Source organism: Suncus etruscus, chromosome 15, assembly GCF_024139225.1.
Source record: "Suncus etruscus isolate mSunEtr1 chromosome 15, mSunEtr1.pri.cur, whole genome shotgun sequence".
NCBI classification, from domain to species: Eukaryota; Metazoa; Chordata; class Mammalia; order Eulipotyphla; family Soricidae; genus Suncus; species Suncus etruscus.
This window is the reverse complement of record NC_064862.1, coordinates 20,410,307-20,434,814: the sequence shown is the minus strand read 5'-3', so window position 1 is coordinate 20,434,814 and position 24,508 is coordinate 20,410,307. Positions and strand designations below refer to the sequence as shown.

The window sequence follows — 24,508 nt, the reverse complement described above, 5'->3', positions numbered from 1 at the left end:
TGGTGTCCCATATGGTCCCCCAAGTCAGGAGCGATTTCAGAGCACATAGCCAGGAGTAACTCCTGAGCATCACCAGGTGTGGCCCAAAACCAAAACTAAACAAAGAAAAGAATATTTATTGCTTTGTCAATCAAGTAAGAATTTTTTTTCATCATGTAAGAATTTTATCCTTAGAATAGCCTGTAAAGCTATAGATTATGGGGAGTCTGAATATGTTCCAGATTCTTTTCTTTTAGATTCTCTTATAGGGTGGAAAATGCTAGTCATGTAGTTCATTAGGAAGATATTTCTCTCTCATTCTCTCTTTTGGATTTTGGACCACACCCAAATAACTCAGGAATTACTACTCTTGGTGATGCTTGGGAGCGCTATCTGGGATGCAGGGGGGTTGATCTTGGGGCTGCCACATGTAAGAGAAGTGCCTTAATCTCTGTGCTATCTTCTGGCCCTGCCCTTGATACTTTTAAATCTTAGGTGAACTTTTTTTTTTTTTTTTGGTTTTTGGGCCACACCCGGTAACGCTCAGGGGTTACTCCTGGCTATGTGCTCAGAAGTTGCTCCTGGCTTGGGGGACCATATGGGACACCGGGGGATCGAACCGAGGTCCATCCAAGGCTAGTGCAGGCAAGGCAGGCACCTTACCTTTAGCGCCACCGCCCGGCCCCTTAGGTGAACTTTTGAAAAATAAAACACTAGGTCTTTTTCTTTGGTTTTGTTTTGGGATCACATCCTGCAGGACTTAGAGGGGGTTTTGAGCCACATCAAGTCGTGCTCAGGGTACTTTTGGCTTTGTACTTATGAATCACTCTTGGAAGGGCTCAAGGAATTATATAGGGTCTGGGGATTAAACCTGGGTCAGCTGTGTCCAAGGCAAGTGCCCTACCTGCTGTGCTATCTTTCCAGCCCTGTCAACTGTATTTTGTTTGGTGCAGAGCCATACTCAGATATGCTCAGGGATTACTATTTCTAAATTCATTCCTGGCAGTAATGCAGGGAACACATGGGGTGATCAAACTAAGGACAACTTCATGTAACACAACTGCCTGACCCACTGTACTATTATTTAGGCTCTAAATTGGTCTTTCTTGATTGCCTGTGTATTTTTGTAAATTCTAAATGCATAGTCACAGCATTTCCCAAAATGTTAGTGGTGTCCTGAATGAAAAAAACTATAAGGTTAAAATACTTTTCTCTTTGGTGTGAAGCAAGGTAATTTTTATTGAAACTCATTTAGAAAGAAGAGAGTGAGAGGGAACGTTGCATGTTCAAGAAGAAATACTGGCTTCTCCAGAGTAGAAATCAGTAACCGGGCCCGGAGAGATAGCACAGTGGCGTTTGTCTTGCAAGCAGCCGATCCAGGACCAAAGGTGGTTGGTTCAAATCCCGGTATCCCATATGGTACCCCGTGCCTGCCAGGAGCTATTTCTGAGCAGACAGCCAGGAGTAACCCCTGAGCAATGCCGGGTGTGGCCCAAAAACCAAAAAAAAAAAAAAATCAGTAACCAAAGGAACATTTAGACAAGCAAGTTAAATATGTATTCAAGGGAGAATTTGGGCTTGAGGAATGAGCTTTTCTCCTGCATATATCTTCTCTTCATGTATGGTTTATTTATTTATTTATTTTTGGCTGTACTTGGTGGCACTCAGGTTATTCCTGGCTTCGTGCTCAGAAATTACTCTTGACTGGGGCCGGAGTGATAGTACAGTGAGTATGGTGTTTGCTTGTACACAGCCGACTTGGGTTGATCCCTGGCACCCCCTATGGTTCCCTGTACCTGCCAGGAGTGATTTCTGACTGTAGAGCCAGGAGTAACCCCTGAGTGCTGCTGGGTGTGATCCAGAAAGTAAATAAAAAATAAAGCTTAAAAAAAAAGGGGGGGGGGGCCGGGCGGTGGCGCTAGAGGTAAGGTGCCTGCCTTGCCTGCGCTAGCCTAGGACGGACTGCGGTTCGATCCCCCGGCGTCCCATATGGTCCCCCAAGCCAGGAGCGACTTCTGAGCGCATAGCCAGGAGTAACCCCTGAGCGTCAAATGGGTGTGGCCCAAAAACCAAAAAAAAAAAAAAAAAAAAAAGAAATCACTCCTGGCAGGCTCTAGGGAACCATATGTATGCTGGGGATTGAACCTCAGTTGGCCCTGTGCATGGCAAACACCCCACCTGCTGTGCTATTGCTCTAGTCCCCTCTTCATGTTTTTTCCTACTCTTGCTTGAGGACATATCTACTTGCCCCCTTGGTTTTATTTTTCCTATCGGTACATTGTAGAGCATTAATATGTTCTTTATAACCTCATTTATTATTTTGTTTTGTTTTTGGGCCTCACCCAGCAGTGCTCAGAGGTTACTCTGTTATCAGAAATTACACCTGGCAGCTTTTTGGGACCATACGGGATGCTGGGGATTGAAGCCGGGTCAGCCATGTGCAAGGCAAACGTCCTATTCACTGTGCTATTGTTCTGGCTCCCACCTTGTTTATGTGATTTAATATTTAATAATAATAAATGTAAAATATGTGCTTTAACACATACATGAAAAATTTAAAATGGAACAGTATATAATAAAAATATAATCTCTCCCTCTAGCTCCAATTCTATTTCCCATTAACTGTATAATTCAGAAAAATCTTAGTTTTATTTGTTTTTGATTTGGGTCCACACAGAACCTTGACTAATCCCAGCTGTTCTTTTAAAACAGCCATCAGTGTTAAATTTAAAACTCTTTTATTGTTCATCAGAATTTTGTTCTCAATTTAACTTTAGTCCCTCCCCCCCCTTTTTTTTTTGTTTTTTTTTTTTGGGGTCACACCCGGCAACGCTCAGGGGTTACTCCTGGCTCTACACTCAGAAATCGCTCCTGGCAGGCTCGGGGGGACCATATGGGATGCCAGGATTCGAACCACCGTCCTTCTGCATGCAAAGCAAATGCCTTACCTCCATGCTATCTCTCCAGCCCCAAGTGCCCCCCCCCCCATTTTTTTGAACAATAAATGTTCAAAAAAATTGCTTTTGCAAGCACTTTCACACCTGGGTGCTCCTATAGGAAAAAGCTGGATAGGAATCACTCAGCTCTTCCTAAATCAGTAAGCAATAGAATGGTGCTGGACAGATACCTCATCCTGTAGGGCACTGTCTTTGCAAGCGGCCAGCACAGGTCAAGCAAGCAAACAAGCAAAAGAAGAATTTTCGTGTTTGGGAAAACAAATTTAGTAGAGCGATGATATAGAAAGAGGATTTTGGTATGGAAGCATAGTTGAGGATTTGATAGTGATAGATTTGATAGATTGAAAGTGATATCAGGCTTTGTTTGGTTTTGGTTTTGGTTTTTGGTTTTTAGGCCACACTCGGTGACGCTCAGGGGTTACTCCTGGCTATGTGCCCAGAAATTGCCCCTGGCTTGGGGGATCATATGGGACATCAGGTGATCAAACCATGGTCCATCCTGGATCAGCTGCATGCAAGACAAATGCCCTACCTCTACACCATGGCTCCGGCCCCTCAGTTTGTAGGTTTTTTTTTTGTTTTGTTTTGTTTTTGTTTTTGTTTTTTTTTTTGGTTTTGGATCACACCTGGCAGTGCTCAGGGGCTACTCCTGGCTCTGTGCTCAGAAATTGCTTCTGGTAGGCTCGGGGAACCATATGGGATGCCAGGATTTGAACCACCGTCCTTCTGTATGCAAGGCAAACACCTTACCTCCATGCTATCTCTCTGGCCCCTGTAGTTTTAAATTGTACATATTACACTTGGAAATGCTCCATTATTTGGGGGTGGGGGTCACACACCCGTTTGATGCTCAGGCGTTACTCCTGGCTAGGCACTCAGAAATCGCCCCTGGCTTGGGAGGACCATATGGGACACTGGGGGATCAAACCGTGGTTCCGCTTCCAAGGCAGACGCCTTACCTCTAGCGCCACCTCTCTGGCCCTGGAAATGCTCCACTTATTTTATATCTCTCCCTCTCTTTTTTTTGGGGGGGGGGGGTCACACCCGGCATTGCTCAGGGGTTACTCCTGGCTTTATGCTCAGAAATCACTTCTGGCATGCTTGGGGGACCATATGGGATGCCAGGATTCGAACTACCATTCTTTTGCATGCAAGGCAAACGCCCTACCTCCATACTATCTCTCTGACCCCTTTTTCTAAATATTTTTATTTTTAACAATTTATTAACTGATTGATTTTTGGGTCACTCCTGGCAAGCTCGGGGGACCATATGGGACTCCGGGGATTGAATTGAGTCTGTCTCGGGTCTGCCGTATGCCAGGCAAATGCCCCACTGCTGTGCTAACTCTCTGGCTCCTATTTTACATCTCTTGTTTTTGTTTTGGACCACACCTGGTGGACTTGGAGGCTATTCATTAGTAAGTTCTCCACAGTTGTTTCCATGTTGCATAGGGGGGTACCATTCAGTCCTCTAGAACAAGTCAGGGCTCCTGCATACACTGTGGGCTGTGGCCCTACCCTCTTCACCTCTGTTCTTTCAAAAATTCTCAGACAACTTTGGAATAATTGTTCTAAATAGTTCCAAATAGTCCTAATTAGAAAGAAGACAGGCTGTGGATTAGTTTCTGGGTGTGGGAAGAGGCTACTTTAGAACACTACTGTTGTTTAAGAGACATCTGTTCTCACCACACAGTGTCATAAGCAAGGGAATGTTTTAAGAGCCCCCATAAGAAGTATGCCCAGATGTGTTGGAGGGTATATTTTCTTGTTCTTTTTTCCCTGTAGATGCTTTGTAAATTGAATGTTTCTAAAGACAGGGAGTTTTACATTTTTTATGTTCTTATTTGGTAATTTTCATTGTTTTTCTTTTCTTTCTTTCTATGATAGTTCCTTCAGAAACAGGTAACATTTTTCTAAGTCACTTTGAATTCTTGCATCTTGCTGTTGCCTTTGTTTTTTATATAGAGAGTAATGGAAAATTAATATACTGACTTAACATGGCATCGGAGAATTATGCATGCAAATTTACATCATAGCAGTTAAGAGTCTATAGCCTATTGATTTTGAACTTTGCCTAAATTCTGACATTGCACTATTTAATTTACAGCAGTGCTTTTCAGTAATCCAAACATGATGGTTAATAAACTATTTAGGATTTTTTAGAATTTATAGTAGTAGTAGTAGTAGTAGTAGTAGTAGTAACAGTGTAGTATTCAGCTTTTTTTTCTTTTTTTGTTTTTGGGCCACACCTGGCATTGCTCAGGGGTTACTCCTGGCTGTCTGCTCAGAAATAGTTCCTGGCAGGCACGGGGGACCATATAGGACACCGGGACTCGAACCAACCACCACCTTTGGTCCTGGATCGGCTGCTTGCAAGGCAAACGCCGCTGTGCTATCTCTCTGGGCCCTTTTTTTTTTTTTTTTTTTTTTGATTTTGGTATTCAGCTTTTTTTCCCTTCTAGACGGTATTATGATATTGATCTGAAATAATTATGATGAGTTTCCCCTAGACTTCCTTGACACTATTTGTATTTGCTCTCCATTTAAGCATATCTTCCCTAACATTTTTTTTTTAAACTTTATTGATTGATTGATTGGTTATTTTGGCCATACCTGGGTTTCTATATAAGTAAATGCTTTATTCATTTTAATACATTCTTTTCAAAAACCTCTGTGATTAAAACATTAATAGAACTTTAGATTTAAAATTAATCCTGTTGCTTCTCATAGAAGTCTCTCAGGTCCGGGAGAGATAATATGGAGGTAAGGCGTTTGCCTTTCATGCAGGAGGTCATCGGTTCAAATCCCGGCGTCCCATATGGTCCCCCGTGCCTGCGAGGAGCAATTTCTGAGCTTGGAGCCAGGAATAATCCCTGAGCACTGCCAGGTGTGACCCAAAAACCAAACACACACACACACACACACACACACACACACACACACACACACACACGCACGCAAGCACGCACACACGCAAGCACGCACACACCCCGCACTCAGAAATAACTCCTGGTTGGGGCCGGAGAGATAGCATGGAGGTGGGGCGTTTGCCTTTCATGCAGGAGGTCATCGGTTCGAATCCCGGCGTCCCATATGGTCCCCCGTGCCTGCCAGGAACAATTTCTGAGCCTGGAGCCAGGAATAATCCCTGAGCACTGCCGGGTGTGACCCAAAAACCACAAAAAAAAAAAAAAAAAAAAGAAATAACTCCTGGCAGGCACACACACACACACACACACACACACACACACACACACACACACACACACACACACACACACACACACCCCACACACACAGAGAAATAACACACACACGCACATATGGGATGCTGGGATTTGTACACACACACACAATAACACACACACACATATGGGATGCTGGGATTCATACACACACACACCACGCAGAAATACACACACACACACACACAATAACACATATATGGGATGCTGGGATTCGTACACACACACACACCACGCAGAAATACACCACACACACACACACACACCACGCAGAAATACACACACACACAATAACACATATATGGGATGCTGGGATTCGTACACACACACACCACGCAGAAATACACACACACACACACACACACACACACACACACACGCAGAAATACACACACACACAATAACACATATATGGGATGCTGGGATTCGTACACACACACACCACGCAGAAATACACACACACACACACACACACACACACACACACCCCACGCAGAAATACACACACACACAATAACACATATATGGGATGCTGGGATTCGTACACACACACACCACGCAGAAATACACCACACACACACACACACACACACACACACCACGCAGAAATACACACACACACAATAACACATATATGGGATGCTGGGATTCGTACACACACACACCACGCAGAAATACACCACACACACACACACACACACACACACACACACACACACACGCGCACACACACACACAGAAATAACTCCTGGCAGGCTGGGGGCCATATGGGATGCTGGGATTCGTGCCGGGGTCTGTCCTGTGTTGGCCCTACCACTGTGTATCGCTCTGGTACCTACTCATCTGTTTCACATTTCACACCTGGCCACACTCATGGTCTACTCCCTGCTTAGTGCTTGGACTTGTGAACCTTGCAGTGTCCAGGATTAAAGCCAGGCCTCCCCAGATCAGTTATCACTCCAGCTCTTGTAGTTATTTCTGCTGCCATACACCTTTTTATTTTTGGGAGGGGGGGCACACCTGGAGTTTTCTCAAACTAATCAATTCTGTGCCAGGGAAACACCCCTGGCTGTGCTTCAGGGCCCATTTGTTACTAGGAATTGAATCAGGTCTCTTATATTTGTGCTCCAGACTTTTTTTTTGGTTTTGGATGACACCTAGCAGCAGCACTTTGGTTACTCTTGGCTCTGTGCTCAAAAATCACTCCTGGCAGTCTCTGGGGACCTTAAGGGATGCTAGGGATTGAACCCGAGCCAGCCACATGCAAGGCAAACACCTTACCCACTCTGCTATTCCTCCGGCCCTGTGCTCCACTTCTGAGCTATTACTTTGGTCCCTAAAATAAACTTTCTTTGAGGAAATTTTATAATTAAGTAATATGATTTTTTTGTTTGTTTGTTTGTTTTTGGTTTTTGGGTCACACCCAGCGGTGCTCAGGGGTTACTCCTGGCTGTCTGCTCAGAAATAGCTCCTGGCAGGCACGGGGAACCATATGGGACACCGGGATTCGAACTAACCACCTTTGGTCCTGGATCGGCTGCTTGCAAGGCAAACGCCGCTGTGCTATTTCTCCGGGCCCAAGTAATATGATTTCTTATAGAAACACACTTTAGTGTTTTTCTTTGCTCCATTTCTATCTTAAAAACCTTAATGCTTAGTCACTATCACTGGATAGTTAATTTCTCATGTATTTATTTTGCTTTTTGGGCCATACTTGATGGGTACTTGGGTTATTCTTGGCTCTGCACTCAGGAATTATTCCTGGAAGTACTTGGAGGACCATATAAGATGCCAGGGTTTGACCCTGGGTCAGCCATGGACAAGGGAAGTACCCCATTTACTAAGACAAAAATGAAATACTGAAAACTACTTAATAATGGCTCATTAATTAACATAAATTTTGATACGCAAGATAATGCCTGCCTGAGACTTGCTTGCTTTATTTATTAATTTACTTATTTATTTATTTTTGGTTTTTGGGCCCACCTGGCGGTGCTGAGGGGACCATATGAGATGCTGGATTAGAACCCAGGTCGGCTGCGTGCAAGGCAAATGCTCTACCTGCTGTGCTGTTGCTCTGGCCCGAGTGCATTTTTGAGTCTGTTTTTCGTGCTATAGTTCTGAACTTCTAAGCAAAAAAATTTTCTGTTGCTGTAATTTAGTGGGTAAAATGTATTCTGCTGCTTTGAGCTTTAAATGTTTTAAATGAAAAGAAATAATGCCTTTAATACTGGGTTTCTATAGAAGTAAATGCTTTATTCATTTTAATACATTCTTTTTAAAAACCTCTGTATTAAAACATTAATAGAACTTTAGATTTAAAATTAATCCTGTTGCTTCTCATAGAATGTAGCATAACTGGGAATTTTCCTTTCATTCTAGTTTTCTGTTCTAGTTTTATGAGAATTAAAGTAGGGAATTTCAGGATCATAGTGTAAGTAATTGCTTGATGCTTTCTTGACACTTTTCACATTACCACACATGGTAAAATGAATTCATACCAAGAATTCTTTGAAATTGTTAAAAAGCATAGGCTTTTGAGTGTTAAGTAAAGTCAAATTTTTAGAGCCATCGTTGAGTTCCAGCTAAACAATGACTTTATGAAAGTAAGTCAGTCTATTAGAGCATATTCAAGTGCTTTTTCAAAATGCTGTCATCTTTTTTTTTTTTTTTTTTTAAACTCTGCATGCTCTTGGTTTTATAATTGCTAGACTGGAGCCCGACACTAGGAGATCTAACTGCAGCTCATGCTGTAGGTACATTAATGCTTTTCTTTCTTTCTTTTTTTTTTTTTTTTTTTGATTTTTGGGCCACACCCGGCATTGCTCAGGGGTTACTCCTGGCTGTCTGCTCAGAAATAGCTCCTGGCAGGCATGGGGGACCATATGGGACACCGGGATTCGAACCAACCACCTTTGGTCCTGGATCGGCTGCTTGCAAGGCAGACGCTGCTGTGCTATCTCTCCGGGCCCACATTAATGCTTTTCTTCCTTAATGTGCATACATGCTCACTCCTATGTAAACCCACATCAGTAGTTTGGGGTGACAGAAGATATCCCCATGACACTGGGAATTTTGATTTTCTTTTTTCTTCCCATGCACAGAAGGAGATGACTGTTGAAGCAGTACTAAGTCAAACTGACATCAAACATCTTTTCTGAAATTAATTCTGAAAGGAGATACAGTGATTGATTCTTAATCTCCCTCCTCCCCCTGAGGAGCAGATTGTACTGAGGATGAGACCAGTTACTAGCTGAATGAGGGCAGTAGAAATGCCATTCTCTCTGTAGTGTGAAAGCCTATGGGTTCAGATTTTCATTTTTAATTGTTATTTTTTTGGTTTTTGGGTCACACCCAGCATTACTCAGGGGTCACTCCTGGCTCTACGCTCAGAAATCGCTCCCGGCAGGCTCGGGGGACTCTGGGATGCTGGGGTTCAAACCACTGTCCTTCTGCATGCAAGGCAAACGCCTTACCTCCATGCTATCTCTCCATTCCTCAGATTTTTATTTTATTTTATTTTGTTTTGGGTTGGGTTACTCCTGGCTCTGTGCTCAGAAATCACTCCTGGCAGACTCGGGGGACCAGAAGGGATGCTGGGATTTGAACCACCATTCATCCTGGATCGGTTGCATGCAAGGCAAACACTCTACTGCTGTGCTATCTCTCTGGCCCCGGATTCAGCCTTTTAAATAAAAGTCTGTATTTCTGAAACTTTCCCTAGGTTAACATTTTTGTAGCTGCAGCTGTTTGGGGATTTATTTTTTTGAGGGGGTCATACCTGGCGGTGCTCAGGGGTTACTCCTGACTCTATGCTCAGAAATCATTCCTTGCGGGCTCGGGGAACTATAGGGGGATGCTGGGAATTGAACCAGGCCCATCCTATGTTGGCTGCATGCAAAGCAAACTCTCTACTGCTTGCTTTAACTCTGGCTCCTAGATAACATTTTCATTGCCCAAGTGGGCTTTTATTTAACTAGAGTGATAGTATAGTGGTTAAGGATAAAAATAAATATTTATTTAGTTTCTTTTGGTGGATAACAGCTTCATGGTCGATAATTTCTTGTCAGCTGAACAGTTATGATGCCTGTTGCTCTCAGTAGCCTTAATAGAGGAGGCAAAGACTCAAATAAGTCAAAAATTGTCGATAGCAAGTTCCAGTTTAGCCTGCACATTGAACTTTCTTGGGGAGCAGATAACATTGTAGGGCTTGAACTTTGTACAGTGATTTGTGGGGGGAAATGGGTTCTGTAAAGGAGTGGCACACTTAGAATGTCTTTAGTTACTAGTGGTCAAAGTATGTTAGGATACTGATTCTGCATGTAGACTTGGATTCAGAATAGTCAAACATCCGCTTATTAGCGGGTTAGTGCATTAGTGAGTTCATTATACATTCAAAACAAACCAGGAATACTGTTTTAGAAGAATTAGAAGAAAAGTTTTTGGTTTGTGTCTGAGACTTTTAATTTAATGAACTGAGACTGTTTTAAAACATTTTCATGTAGCTTAAAATAATTTAGGAAGAGCCTTTACTAATAATGATACCATTTGTGAAATGAATTTTTTTGAAGTTATAAGTACTATATATCTGACAACAAACTGTTAAATGTTTTTCATTGCCATAAATTTGCTTTGCATAATCATTCTAAGCATACACCTTTGTTCATAATTTGTATATAAGTAAAAATGATATATGCCAAAAGGCACATATATTTATGTGATTATTTTCCCCCTAAACCCAAACTGTTGTTTGTAGATGCTTTTACTGACTGTGCTCTCAGTGCTAAAGTGAATGGCGAGCACAGAGAGAAGGCCCTGGAGCCCTGGGATGCGGGTGAACTCACGGCCACTGAGGAGCTGGAGGCTTTGGAGAACGATGTAGTAAGTAAAAGAGTTGCATTAGTGTCAGGTTCTTTGGTTCTTTGGTAAATCAACTTTTACTTGATTTAACTCAGGCATTTTTGTTGCTAATATATTTAACACAGACATGTAAATAGAGACTTATTTTTAGGCAGTAAATACAGCAAAAAGTATGAGTTTGGAATAGGTAGGCCTTCCTAGGGAAGTGCTCAGTGTACTTCTCCCAGTAATACCCAGCCAACTGGGTTATATGGTTCTGTTCTAGTGTGTGGGGCTTCTTGGGTCACACGTGTGTGTATGGAAATCTTCAAGGCTATTCTTTTTTTCATTTGTTTTTGGGTCACACACAGTGGCACTCGGGTTGCTTCTGGCTCTGCACTCAGTAGACATTCCTGGCAGGCTCGGGGGATCATATGGGATGCTGGGAATTGGACCCGAGTTCGAACCCGGGTCCATCCCAGGTTGGCGCATGCAAGGCAAATGCCTTACCGCTGTTATCATTCTGTCCCCTCCAAAGTTATTCTTGCTGGGAAGTGTTGGGCATAGGATTGGAGTCTTACACATATATAACCATGACCCTGGCTCTTATATATTTCTCATAACATTATATTTTTGGGAGGGAGAATTGTTTTAAAAAGTAAATTATCAGGGACCGGAGAGATAGCATGCAGGTAGACTGTTTGCCTTGCATGCAGAAGGACAGTGGTTCAAATCCCAGAATCCCATATGGTCCCCTGAGACTGCTAGGGGCAATTTCTGAGCTTAGAGCCAGGAATAACCCCTGAGCGCTGCCAGGTGTGACCCCAAAACCAAAAAAAAACAACAACAACAAAAAAAAGGACACATCATCAGGGGCCGGTGAGATTGCCTGGAGGTAGGGCCTTGGATCCAGATGGATGGTGGTTTGAATTCTGGCATCCCATGTGGTCCCCTGAGTCTGCCAGGAGCGATTTCTAACGTAGAGAGAGCCAGGAGTAACCCCTGAGCACTGCTGGGTGTGACTCAAAAAACTTTAAAAAAAAAAAAAATCAGGCTGGAGTGGTGGTGAAAGCGGTAGGGCATCTGCCTTGCATGCACTAACCTGAGTGGACCCTCGATTCTATCCCTCAGCATCCCATATGGTCCTCCAAGCCAGGGGTGATGTTTTTTTGTTTTTTGTTTGTTTTGGTTTTTGGGTCACACCCAGCAGCGCTCAGGGGTTACTCCCTGGCTCTACACTCAGAAATCAATCACTCCTGGCAGGCTTGGGGAACCATATGGGATGCTGGAATCCTTTCCCTCTGTATGCAAGGCAAATGCTCTACCTTCATGCTATCTCTCCAGCTCCACCAGGGGCGATTTCTGAATGCATAGCCAGGAGTAATCCCTGAGTGTCCCGGTGTGGCCCAGAAGCCAATAAAAAAGTAAATCATCATAACCAACTTATGCTTTTGTTTGGTTTTGGGTCACTTTCACCGGTGCTCAGAGGTTAGTTACACCTGGCTCTGTACTCAGGAATCACTACTGGTGGAGGTGCTAGGGACCATATGGGATAGCAGGAATTGAATCTGGGTCAGTCACATGCAAGGCAAGCACCTTTCCCATTTATACATCGTTCCAGTCCCAGCTAAAGAAATTTTTGTTTGTTGGTTTTTTGGGTCACCTGGTGGTGCTTAGGAGTTACTCTGGCTCTGAATTCAGAAGTCACTCCTGTAGGCTAGGGCACCATATGGGATAACAGGATTCAAACTGGGGTCCGTCCTGTGTTGGCTGCCTCCAAAAGCAAATGCCCTACTGCTGTGCTATTGCTACAGCCCCCATCTAAATTTTAATTGGAAATTGGGAAACTGGAAATGCATTCTTTTTTGTATGCTTTGAGGAGTAAGAGAGTCTTGTCTTTTGACTTTACTGGAGATGGGATTAAAGTTTGATTTTTAGAGTTCATTACTGAAGGTACTCTTGTTTTTTTCTATTTTGTATTTTGAGCCACTCCTGGCAAATTTTATGTTCCATTGCTCATGGGATCATGTACCAGAAATTAAACCCAGAACTCTAGCATGTAAAGCACGCACTCCAGTCTTTTGAGCATTTCCTAGCCCTAAATGCACTCATTCTTTTTTGGGTTTTGGGGGTTCCAAGGGGACACAATTGGTATAGCTTGGGGCCATTTGGATAGTGCCAGATATCACACACTTTTTTTTTTTTTTTTTTTTTGCCCACATTTAGTGGTAATTAGGGCTTACTCTTGGCTGTGTGCTCAGGGGATCACTCCTGGCAGAACTTGAGGGGTCATAGAGGGTCCTGGGGGATCCAAACAGTTGGCTATATGCAAGGCATGAGTCCTACTTGCTGTACTTACCAGCTCTTTAAATTGTTTTGTTTGTTTGCTTTGGGGTCACACCCAGCGATGCTCAGGGCTCTGAACTAGGGAATCAACTCCTGTCAGAGCTTGGAGGAAAATATGGGATGCCAGGGATTAAATTGTTTTAGCTGCAAGGTGAAGCAAGTACTCTACTTGCTTTTCTATCTCTCCAGCCCCTAAATTGTTTCTTTTGTTTTGTTTTGAGCCACACTCGGGGTCACTCAGAGGTTACTCCTGGCTCTGTGCTCAGAAGTCGCTCCTGACAGGCTCTGGGGACCATATGGGATGCCAAGGTTTGAACCAGGGTTGTCCTGTGTTGGCTGCATCTGCAAGGCAAACGCCTTATTGCTGTGTCATTGCTACAACCCCCAAAATTGTTTCTTAAAGTTTTTTTTTTTTTTTTTTTTTTGCCATGATAGGTATTGAGCCCAGGACCACATGCAAAGCAAAGTGCTCTATTGCTGAGCTACTGCCTTTTTTATTTGTTTGTTGTTTGTTTTTTTTGGGGGGGGGCACACCTGGCGGTGCTCAGGAGTTACTCCTGGCTGTCTGCTCAGAAATAGCTCCTGGCAGGCACGGGGACCATATGGGACACCGGGATTTGAACAAACCACCTTAGTTCCTGGATCGGCTGCTTGCAAGGCAAACACCGCTGTGCTATCTCTCTGGGCCCTAGCTACTGCCTTTTTAATATTTTTTTTAAGCATCCCTGCCTTTTTAAAGGTTTAAAACAAATTCTCAAAAAAGGAGGGGGGGAAGCGATAATATAGAGGGGTTAGGACTTTGCATGCAGCCAACCTGGGTTCAACCACCAGCATTCTGAATGAGTTTTTAGGTAGCAAAGTTTGCACTGGGTAAATCTTTTATTGAGTAGAGAAATATTTAGAACAAATTGCACTTGATTAATGCTCCTTTTCAATTAAAAAGCTAGAAATACATAGGCAAGCTGTCATTAATTTTCAGACTTGTAATGTGACAATGTGAGGATTGTCAGGTCTATGTAAAAGAAGGCTCCTCTCCCCTCCCCTCCCCTCCCCCCTCCCACTATTCCCCTCCCCTCCCCCTATTCCCCTCCCCTCCCCCCTCCCCCTATTCCCCTCCCCTCCCCCCTATTCCCCTCCCCCTCCCTTCCCCCTACTCCCCTCCCCTCCCCCTTTCCCCTCCCCCTCCCCCTTCTCCCCTCCCCCTCTCCTCTCCTCTCCTCCTCCCTCTCCTTGCTCTCCTTTTTGTTTTGTTTTTTTTTTTTTTGGGGGGGGGGGTGTCACACTCGGTGGCGCTCGGGTTACTCCTGGCTCTGTGCTCAGAAATTGCTCCTGGCAGGCTCAGGGGGGACCATATGGGATGCAGGGATTTGAACCACTCTTGGTCCTGGGTCGAATGCTTGCGAGGCACTATGCTATCTCTCCAGTCTAGACACTCTTTTCTTGCTCTTACCAAGGTAGTAAATCTGGTAAACACACTAGAGAACATTTTAGCAAATGTTACTCAAAATTTAAAGCAGTTGTTCTTTGGTCTAGCATTTCTATCTAGAGAGTTATTTTACACTATATTTGTCTTTTTTTTTGTTTGTTTTTGTTTTGGTTTTTGGTTTTTGGGCCACACCCGGCAGTGCTCAGGGGTTACTCCTGGCTGTCGGCTCAGAAATAGCTCCTGGCAGGCACGGGGGACCATATGGGACACCGGGATTCGAACCAACCACCTTTGGTCCTGGATCGGCTGCTTGCAAGGCAAACGCCGCTGTGCTATCTCTCCGGGCCCCCACTATATTTGTCTTACGTTTTTTATAAGTCATATAGATAATTATATATGAATTGTTTGATATTTCTAATAGTATAGAGTTGGGACATCCTGTCCACCAGTAAGAAACAAGCTAACTAGATTTATTGCACCTCTGCTTTAATGAAGTACTCTATTGATACTCTGATATGAAAAAATTGCTAACACTTATTAAGGGCAAAGTATGTTCCTCTTTGAAGTTTTATCTCTTCTCTTCCCTCTGTTGCTGTTGCAATGAGTGGGGTTTGTGTATACATGCTAGAGTGTTTGCACACTTGGTCAGGGTACTTGATGGTCTTGCACTCTGTACTTGCGGTGTTTGCATTCATTCTGGCTGGGGGAGTCATAATCCTGACTGAAGTACACTTTTTAACAGTGATGTTTGTGGGTGTTTCAGCCTTTAGAATCAGTGTACATGAGCACCAAAAGGAGAGTGCTATGACTAGAAATTTTTGGGTGCTGGTAGTCATAGGTAGCTGCCAGGAAAGAAAAATGAGGTCATGCTCAACTCATGCAGGTGACACTGGGAATCAAACTTGTGGCCTCACTTGCAAGTCAGTCACTGTAGCATCTGAGCCCAGTGTTCAGGTTGGTGGTGGTTTGGGGGCTTTGGGCATTTCCAGAGTGCTCAGGGATCACTCCTGGGAGTGCCTGGGGGTGTATTTGGGATTTAATCAGGATTGCCCTGTGTGAGGCAAGCACCTTAATCACTGTCTCTGCAGGTCTGGGAGTTTTTCAGAAAACTGATTTTAGGAATTGATTGGCAGTACATTATTACTGTTAGCAGAAGTATTTCATGCATACAATATTCCAGCAGCTCACCCTCCCCCAGAGTGTCTTGATTCCCTTCCCCATTGTCTCAGTGTCCCCAACACCACCCAGACACACAGCCACCCTTTCCTATTGTAAACTACCTTTGGAAAGCCCAATTCTCCAGTTTCTTGTTTTTTGAAATTTGTTATTTATATCCTACATGTTAGAGATATTCTGTGTCTGTCCCTCTCCTGACGAATTTCACTCAGTATGATAACTTCTTGGAAAGTATTATAGTCTATCAGAAAGAAGCATGCGGGTCAGTTATTAAAGGCTCACAATAGGGGCCGGGCGGTGGCGCTGGAGGTAAGGTGCCTGCCTTACCTGCGCTAGCCTAGGAGACGGACCGCGGTTCGATCCCCCGGCGTCCCATATGGTCCCCCAAGCCAGGAGCGACTTCTGAGCGCATAGCCAGGAGTAACCCCTGAGCGTTACGGGGTGTGGCCCAAAAACCAAAAAAAAAAAAAAAAAAGGCTCACAATAGAGCTCATATGTTTTAGAGAGGTGACTGTTAGGGGAGAGTGAAAGAAATGAATATATCTGTCTGTTTTGGGGTCACACCCAGTAGTGCTCGGCTTACTCAAGGCTTTCAGGAATCCACTCATGTTGGGCTCAGGGGACCATAAGTAGTGCTAGAGATCGAGCCTGCCTTACTCTTCTTACTGTTGACACTCTGGTCCCTGAATCTTTTTTTTTTTTTTTTTTTTAAAGGCTTATGTTTTATGAGGTGAACTCGAGTGTACTAAACTTTTTTGTTTTGTCCCCACAGCCAACGGTGCTTGTGCTCTGTGCTTTTGGGGTGTTCTGGTATTGCTGAACCACCTACATGCAAAGCATGTACTCTAGTCCTCTGAGCTCTCTCTCCAGCTTCATATTCTAGACTTTTGTTACTAATCTTTTAAATAATAATTTTAGGCACTTGCTGCCAATGTGTAGGACCTCCTCTAGGAGAAATTTAAACTTAAAACTTACTTTTTGAAATTTGCATCACAGCCATTTGTGCTCAGGGACTACTCCCAGTTCTGTGCTTAGGGCTTAGTCCTGGCTGTTCTGGGACTGGATCATGCAGTGCCTGAGATAAAATCCAGGGCTTCCATGTGTAAAATTATGTTTAGCTAATTGAAATATCTCTCCTGTTTTGTTTCATTTTAAAATAAAATATTTATTGATTACCACTGATAGACTTAAAGCATGTAAAAATTACTTTTGGAGGGCCCGGAGAGATAGCACAGCGGTGTTTGCCTTGCAAGCAGCAGATCCAGAACCAAAGGTGGTGGGTTCTAATCCCGGTGTCCCATATGGTCCCCCGTGCCTGCCAGGAGCTATTTCTGAGCAGACAGCCAGGAGTAACCCCTGAGCACCACCGGGTATGGCCCAAAAAACCAAAAAAAAAAAAAAAAAAAAAAAAAAAAAAAAAAAAAAATTACTTTTGGAGTTTGGTTTTTGTTGTTGTTGTTGTTTTTTTTTCGGGCCCACACCCACCAGTACTCAGTGATTACTCCTGACTCTTCGCTCAGAAATCACTCCTGGCAGACTTGAGGGACATATAGGATGGTGGGGATTGTTACCTGGATCAACTTGTGCAGGGTAAACCCCCTACCTGCTGTGCTAATTGCTCTGGCCCCTAGGGCGCATTTTTTAGGATTTACTGAAGTAGACCAACGTTTTGCAGCTAGTTGGCCATTTCCAGTCACTAGTATTCTATGATTGATTTTTCACTGTGTTAGATCCATAATCAAAAATATTTGCTAATTTTGAAAATGGAACTTGATTTTCTTCTAGTCTAATGGCTGGGACCCCAATGATATGTTTCGATATAATGAAGAAAATTATGGAGTAGTATCTACATATGATAGCAGTTTATCTTCTTATACGTAAGTTTTAAAAGTTTGCTTTTAATGCATTTGACTTTGATATTTTTTAACTTAAATAACATTGAATTAATATTTGTAGGCTCTTTTTGTTAATATTTATAGGCTATACCTGGCAGTGCTCAGGGATTACTCCAGGTTCTGTGTTCTGGGATCACTTATAGTGGGGTTCAGGACCCATATAGAGTACCAAGGATTGAACCTATGTAAGCCACATGCAAGGCAAGTCCCTATCTGCTATACTATTACTCCAGCCCTGTTTTGTAGTATTAAGCCAACAATTATGTGAAAGAATTACTTCATTGCTACTGAGGTTGGTTAATAAGCACCCATTTAAAGAGGAGGTAAAATAAGTTTACCTGTAACTTAATTTTATGATATAAACTTATTTTGTTTTAAATTTTAAAAAATGTCTGATTTTACATATGTTAAAGTAATGGAGTGATAGTTAATTTAACCAGTTCTGGAAACATTATATTTCTTTTAGTGGAAAAGTAATCAAGAAAAACAAATATTGATTTATAAATAAACAGAGCACTTTAACTTGTATAATTTTCCCAATATTTCAGGATGAGACCCCCCCCCCGCCCCCCCGTAAATAGCTTTATTTAGGAAATACGAGAGCGGAGACCAAGAAATTCATAAAACAAATGAAGAGAAATTAACGCATCCCAATTTGGAACATGATCAGCTCTAGAATGGAGTGTGCCAAATTCTAAATTCTTTTAAATAGTGTATTGTGATAATAGAAACCATGTCTTTAAATAAACTTTGCTTTCTTCATGTTTCAGGGTGCCCCTAGAAAGGGATAACTCTGAAGAATTCTTAAAACGAGAAGCAAGGGCAAATCAGTTAGCAGAAGAAATTGAATCAAGTGCCCAGTACAAAGCCCGCGTGGCCCTGGAAAATGACGATAGGACTGAAGAAGAAAAATACACAGCAGTTCAAAGAAATTCCAGTGACCGTGAGGGCCACAGCATAAACACTAGGTATTTAGAGGGAATCATGATGCAGTATTTTGGATACCCAACGCAAGGTCTGTGTAAGAAGGTGTATTATTATATTTCATCTTCTTTAATGTATTGGGTAGAGAATACAAATGAAATTGGTTTAAAATTTTAAGAGAAAATAATGTAGTTGATTTGGAAAATGTTTCTGATCATCTGCTCTGGAGCCAAGTGTTGGATATATAGTACTAAGCAAGGATGGTTTGGAAAAGCAATGAGCATGTGTAAAGTACATGTAACAAGGGGTGGTTTGCTAGATTAGAGGTATGTTCAGACTACTCAAGGCATCCAGACAGAGGAAGATCTAACATAACCAGTAGAGTCAGAAAAAGCATCAGGTGATGGTTGTGATTTGGTGGGCTTTATGCCACTTGAAGATAGAAAGAAAAGTACCTCACGAGGTGAAAAGACATCAGAGAATCCCACCCAACTGTCAATAAGGCCAGTTGCTTTATATTTTAGGACTATAGGCTGTGTGTTGAAGTACAGTGGTGGCATTAGGTTATAGGATGTAGGATGCAGTGAAGGACTTGCCTGTCATGATCAAGAGCATCCTGTTGGCAGGGGATGTTGCAAATGAATTTCAAGACATTGACAACTGGTTCAAACATGGAGACCCATTAAAGTATTAAATAGTGTGAGCAACTAAGTTAACTAGATATAGAAAAGTAGGGAGACCAGGAGCAGCTCAGAGGTTAATAACTAGATAGATGGTTGGAGTAATAGAGATGGAAATTATGTAACAAATTTTAGGGTGTTATAATGATTTTTCTGGTGAAATGTAATGCATGTAAGGAATTCATTGGTTGTCAACTTATAGATATGTGTTATAAAATACCTTGCATGTACCTGAAAGAGTAAGATTTACATTTTATCTTTGAGACACTCACAACTTAGAGTCTGGTAATCTAAATGAAATTATTCAGAATGTGAGACATACTGGGCAGTTGGACTGGCAATGTGGATTTAGGATTCATCAGCATTACTGATAATGAAGACTTAAGTATTGAATAGCCACAGAAAGAAGAGATCCCTGTAAGACAGAAAAACATGAAAGAAGAAAGTTATAGGAAGACACAACATACTTAATACTAATACTAATAATAAAACCTACCATAGGAGGGCAAGTAGAATGAGACTGAAATATAACTGTTAAACTTTTGTGCTTCTGAGGAAAATTTGAGAAAAAGGAAAAGCCAGAAATTAGAACTCTGGGTAAAATTAAAGAAAAGAGTGTCTAAGAATTATGTAGTTTGGTTTAGTGTTTAACCTAAGAATTCCCGTATGCCTGAATTAATTTTAGTTATGTTTCATTGACCTGATGCCTATTAGAATAAAACACTCAGAGGATCTCTTATTTACAGGGAAAATAAATATATTCCTCCTGGACAAAGAAATAGAGAAGTAATTTCCTGGGGCAGTGGGAGGCAAAGTTCACCGCGTATGGGCCAGCCTGGATCGGGCTCCATGCCATCAAGACCCACGTCTCACTCTTCAGATTTCAACCCGAATTCGGCTTCAGACCAAAGAGTAGTTAATGGAGGCAAGTATTTTGACCAGATTTCTCTGTGTCGTCATGTTGATTAAATACATGATTTTCCAAATACAAATGTTCTTAATCGATAAAATGTCTATATCTTGAATAATTTCAATGCAGAATAGATATTTGGTAGAGATCATATTAGTAAAACTTAGTATGTTGTTGGCATGCACAGTATGTAACATAATGAAAGCTGTATTATAATGCTAAGTGTAAGCAAAGCATTCATTTGGCTCAATAATATGCCACATATAAAGAAATTGGAAACTTTAGATCAGTTCTCAGTTTTATTGGCTATATGTATGACAATAATATTTAGACCGTTATGTATGGAAAACCCTAATCTGAATGAAACAATGGTTAACACATTTATTTTCATTAACTGTTGGCTTATATATTTGCATTTTGCTTATTTAAGAAAGGATTTGAGATTATTTGCAGTATATAAGACATGCTTAACAGTCATGTGATTGTGAAGAAATAAATGTGCTTAAAGAACAAGAAAAATAACTTCTTATACGTATAAGACACTTTTCTACTGTACCTCGTTATTGAGGTTGAATATAACTTAATAAGGTCCTGGATCCTCCAAAGAAGTCCGGGATAGAAGTTAGCAGTACCATAGACAGTATAGAAATGAAGTATAGGGGCTGGGCGGTGGCGCTGGAGGTAAGGTGCCTGCCTTGCCTGGGCTAGCCTAGGACGGACCGCGGTTCGATCCCCCGGCGTCCCATATGGTCCCCCAAGAAGCCAGGAGCAACTTCTGAGCGCATAGCCAGGAGTAACCCCTGAGCGTCACAGGGTGTGGCCCAAAAACCAAAAAAAAAAAAAAGAAATGAAGTATAGTCATGGCAATAGCATGTTACAGATTTGTTTAATGATTAGATGTCATTTTTAGGTGCTCAATTTGGAAAGGTTGAAGAGAACACTTAAGTTTCCAATTTCACTTTTTTTATCATTGAGCTTTCTCCAGAATTCCTCTCCAAATAAACACTCTTGAGTATTTTCTTTAGTTAGTATTGGGTGGTGAAATTTCTTTGCTCACTGAGTAAAGAATTGTAGTTGCTCATGAACTGAATTTTCAAAATAAAAAACCCTGAAGGGTGCTTGGAAAATGTATGATACTCAAGTGTGTGAAGCTGTATGGAGAGGAGACCTGGAATATTTCTTAAGATGAAGGTAAGTTATATATGTTACCTGTTAGCTGTATTTTGACCTGTGTATACCCATCAGTTTCAGTTTATTGCTCTTGACTACTACATAGTTGCTTTGTTAATAAAAGTCTTAGTTGATTAACTACATAAATTATTTAGAAGGTCTCTCTTCAGATTTGACAATATTCAAGTATTTTTTGAAAAAGCAGTAAATATTAACCATTGTCACTCCTGTGACTCTAAATAACAGTACATCAATCATTCTGATGAGATTTCAGATTGAATTACTGTATTTTCCGGCGTATAAGATGACTTTTGAAACAAAAAAAAGTCAACTGAAAATTGGGGGTTGTCTTATACGCTGAGTATATCCCGAAAAATGTTTCAATATGCCACTAAACAAAAATTGTCTGAATATTGCCACAAAACTCGATCCTGCACCAATCACTGCCAAGCCGCTCGGACCGCCTCTCTAACTCAGGCTTTTTATGCATGCAAATTATACATTGTTCTGTACCCGAATCTACACTGTAAAAAGCCTGCTTAGATTGGCCAGAGTCAGAGGATGTCTGACCTTTGCTTGTTGTGATTGGCTCACTGTGGAAGATACAGTTGCAGCAAGGAACATTCTGTTTTATACAGCAAATATAGGCCTAAACCTATGTTTTAACTGTAAAATTAGGGGGTCGTCTTATACACCAGAAAATACGGTATGTGTTTAAGATTAAACTAGATGAAAATCATGTTGTAAGAAACCAGCATTTTTGAAGAACTATGTGAGCTGGTGCTTATTTTTATTATGTTTCAGAAGCCTAACATTGATGTATTAAATTTTATTCCCAAGTTTTGTGATTTATCATGAAATTATATAGTGTATGTATTACTCCTTTTAATAATTGATAATAATAAAAGCAGTATTTATAGGTAAAGTCTTAACTGTCTCAATAATATGTGTAGATCCTAATTAACCCTTTGGGAACGTGTGTTCATTTAAACAGAATTTTAAGGAGGTTAAAGGAAATGTGAATTTATGTCAGTTAAGTTATGCTAAAACTTATCACAAAATCAAATGACTGTCCTCAAAGGGTTAAAATGTACAAGAAATCATTTTTGTCATTTTACTTTTTTTTCTGTTTACTTTTTTCCCTCATTTTTTTCTTTAGTTTTTATACTTTCCTTCATATCATTTGTTCTGTCAGGTGTTCCCTGGCCATCGCCTTGCCCATCTCCTTCCTCTCGCCCACCTTCTCGCTACCAGTCAGGTCCCAACTCTCTTCCACCTCGGGCAGCCACCCCTACACGGCCGCCCTCCAGGCCCCCCTCGCGGCCATCCAGACCCCCGTCTCACCCCTCTGCTCATGGTTCTCCAGCTCCTGTCTCTACTATGCCTAAACGCATGTCTTCAGAAGGTACAATACCACAATTTGTTCATGTTTTTGTCTTTGTTTAACTCCTATGTGAGCTTATAATTACAAATTAGGCTCCTCTTCATGATTTAATATCCTATAACTTCCTTGTGTTTAAACTTTAATAAAACTATTTCTATTAAACTTTTGTCATTAGAGACAATTTTGGTAAATGCTGTGTGAAATTATGAACTATCCTGAATTGTAAGAATGGTGATTTAAGGATGGGGATGTGACTTAGTGTGGTATAACATAAACCTTAGATGTGTGGGGTCTTGGATTCAATTCCCAGAAAATACTCTCTCCCTAGAAAGTGACAATTTATTTCATACTCGATGTCAATTACTCGATCCTTTTCAAGGGATGTAAAACAAGAAAATATGCATGTACCTAGTTTTTTTAACCTATTTAGATAGGTTTTTGGAGTGCATTTGGTAGTGATCGGGGCTTAGTCTAAATGCTATGCTTATCACTTCTTGAACAGGCTCAGGGATCAAACCCAGGTTGGTTATTTGCAAGGCAAACCTCCTACCACTGTACACCATTCTGGATCCCTATTTTTCAATCTAAAGAATATATGTTGAAAAGTGAAAATACATAGTATGAACATTCTTTTAAAAATTATGACCATAATTCTTGCAAAAGACATTGATTTGATGGTTTAATGAGTTATAGCAGTAAAGTGTGAGGGTCAAGAACTTTGGCTTTGATATTAAGAACAATTTTAGTCTAAAAAGAAAAGATTTTAGTATAGGTAGCTAAAAAAGTAGTATAGAAGGGTTAAGGGCTTGCCTCGCATGTGACTGACCCCAGATGAATTCACAGGAATGACCCTTTAACAGAGTCAAGGGTAGACCCTGAACACCCTGTTGGGTTCCCCCACACGCAGTTGTTTTATTTAAAGTTTAATTTCCGGGGACCAGAGAGATAGCATGGAGGTAAGGCATTTGCCTAGCATGCAGAAGGACAGTGGTTCGAATTCTGGCATCCCATATGGTCCCCTGAGCCTGCCAGGATTGTCTTCTGAGCATAGAGCCAGGAGTGACCCCTTGATTTTCAAGGTTTATATATGTGTTTTGAGTATGATCCTCAGCACACTTCAGTTGTTTATTTTTGCTGAGTGCTAATCTCATCAGAATTCTTGAGAGGCAGTTATTCTATTCTGTTCTCTGTTTTCACTTGGCTGTTTTTGTTTCAATGCACAGTAAACTTATTTAGAAATAGAAATTGAGGGCCCAGAGAGATAGCACAGCGGCTTTTGCCTTGCAAGCAGCCCATCCAGGATCAAAGGTGGTTGGTTCGAATCCTGTTGTCCCATATGGTCCCCCTCGCCTGCCAGGAGCTGTTTCTAAGCAGACAGCCAGGAGTAACCCCTGAGCACCACCGGGTGTGGCCCCCCCAAAAAAAACAAAAAAAAAGAAATAGAAATTGAGGGGCCCACATGATAGTGTAGCAGTAGAGTGCATGTCTTGCATGGATGGACCTTGGTTTCATCCCAGTGTCCCATATGGTCCCCCCCAAGCCAGGAGCAGTTTCTGAGCGCATAGCCAGGAATAACC

The 24,508-nt window shown here is 41.8% G+C and overlaps 1 protein-coding gene across 7 annotated transcripts in view; it reads left to right on the top strand.

Moving 5' to 3' along the window:
* Nucleotides 1-24,508, top strand: part of ATXN2 (ataxin 2) — a 78,050-nt gene that overhangs the window by 9,691 nt on the left and 43,851 nt on the right. For 6 of the 7 annotated variants that reach the window (XM_049789329.1, XM_049789327.1, XM_049789331.1 and 3 more), the window contains exons 1-6: nt 4,773-4,838; nt 10,938-11,062; nt 17,754-17,845; nt 18,634-18,831; nt 20,214-20,392; nt 22,707-22,952. In XM_049789329.1, coding sequence (XP_049645286.1) covers nt 4,817-4,838; nt 10,938-11,062; nt 17,754-17,845; nt 18,634-18,831; nt 20,214-20,392; nt 22,707-22,952 — 862 coding nt within the window. In that variant the 5' untranslated portion in view covers nt 4,773-4,816. Of the gene's footprint in view, nt 1-4,772; nt 4,839-10,937; nt 11,063-17,753; nt 17,846-18,633; nt 18,832-20,213; nt 20,393-22,706; nt 22,953-24,508 lie in introns of those variants that run through there. The other variant, XM_049789332.1, reaches the window with a different exon arrangement.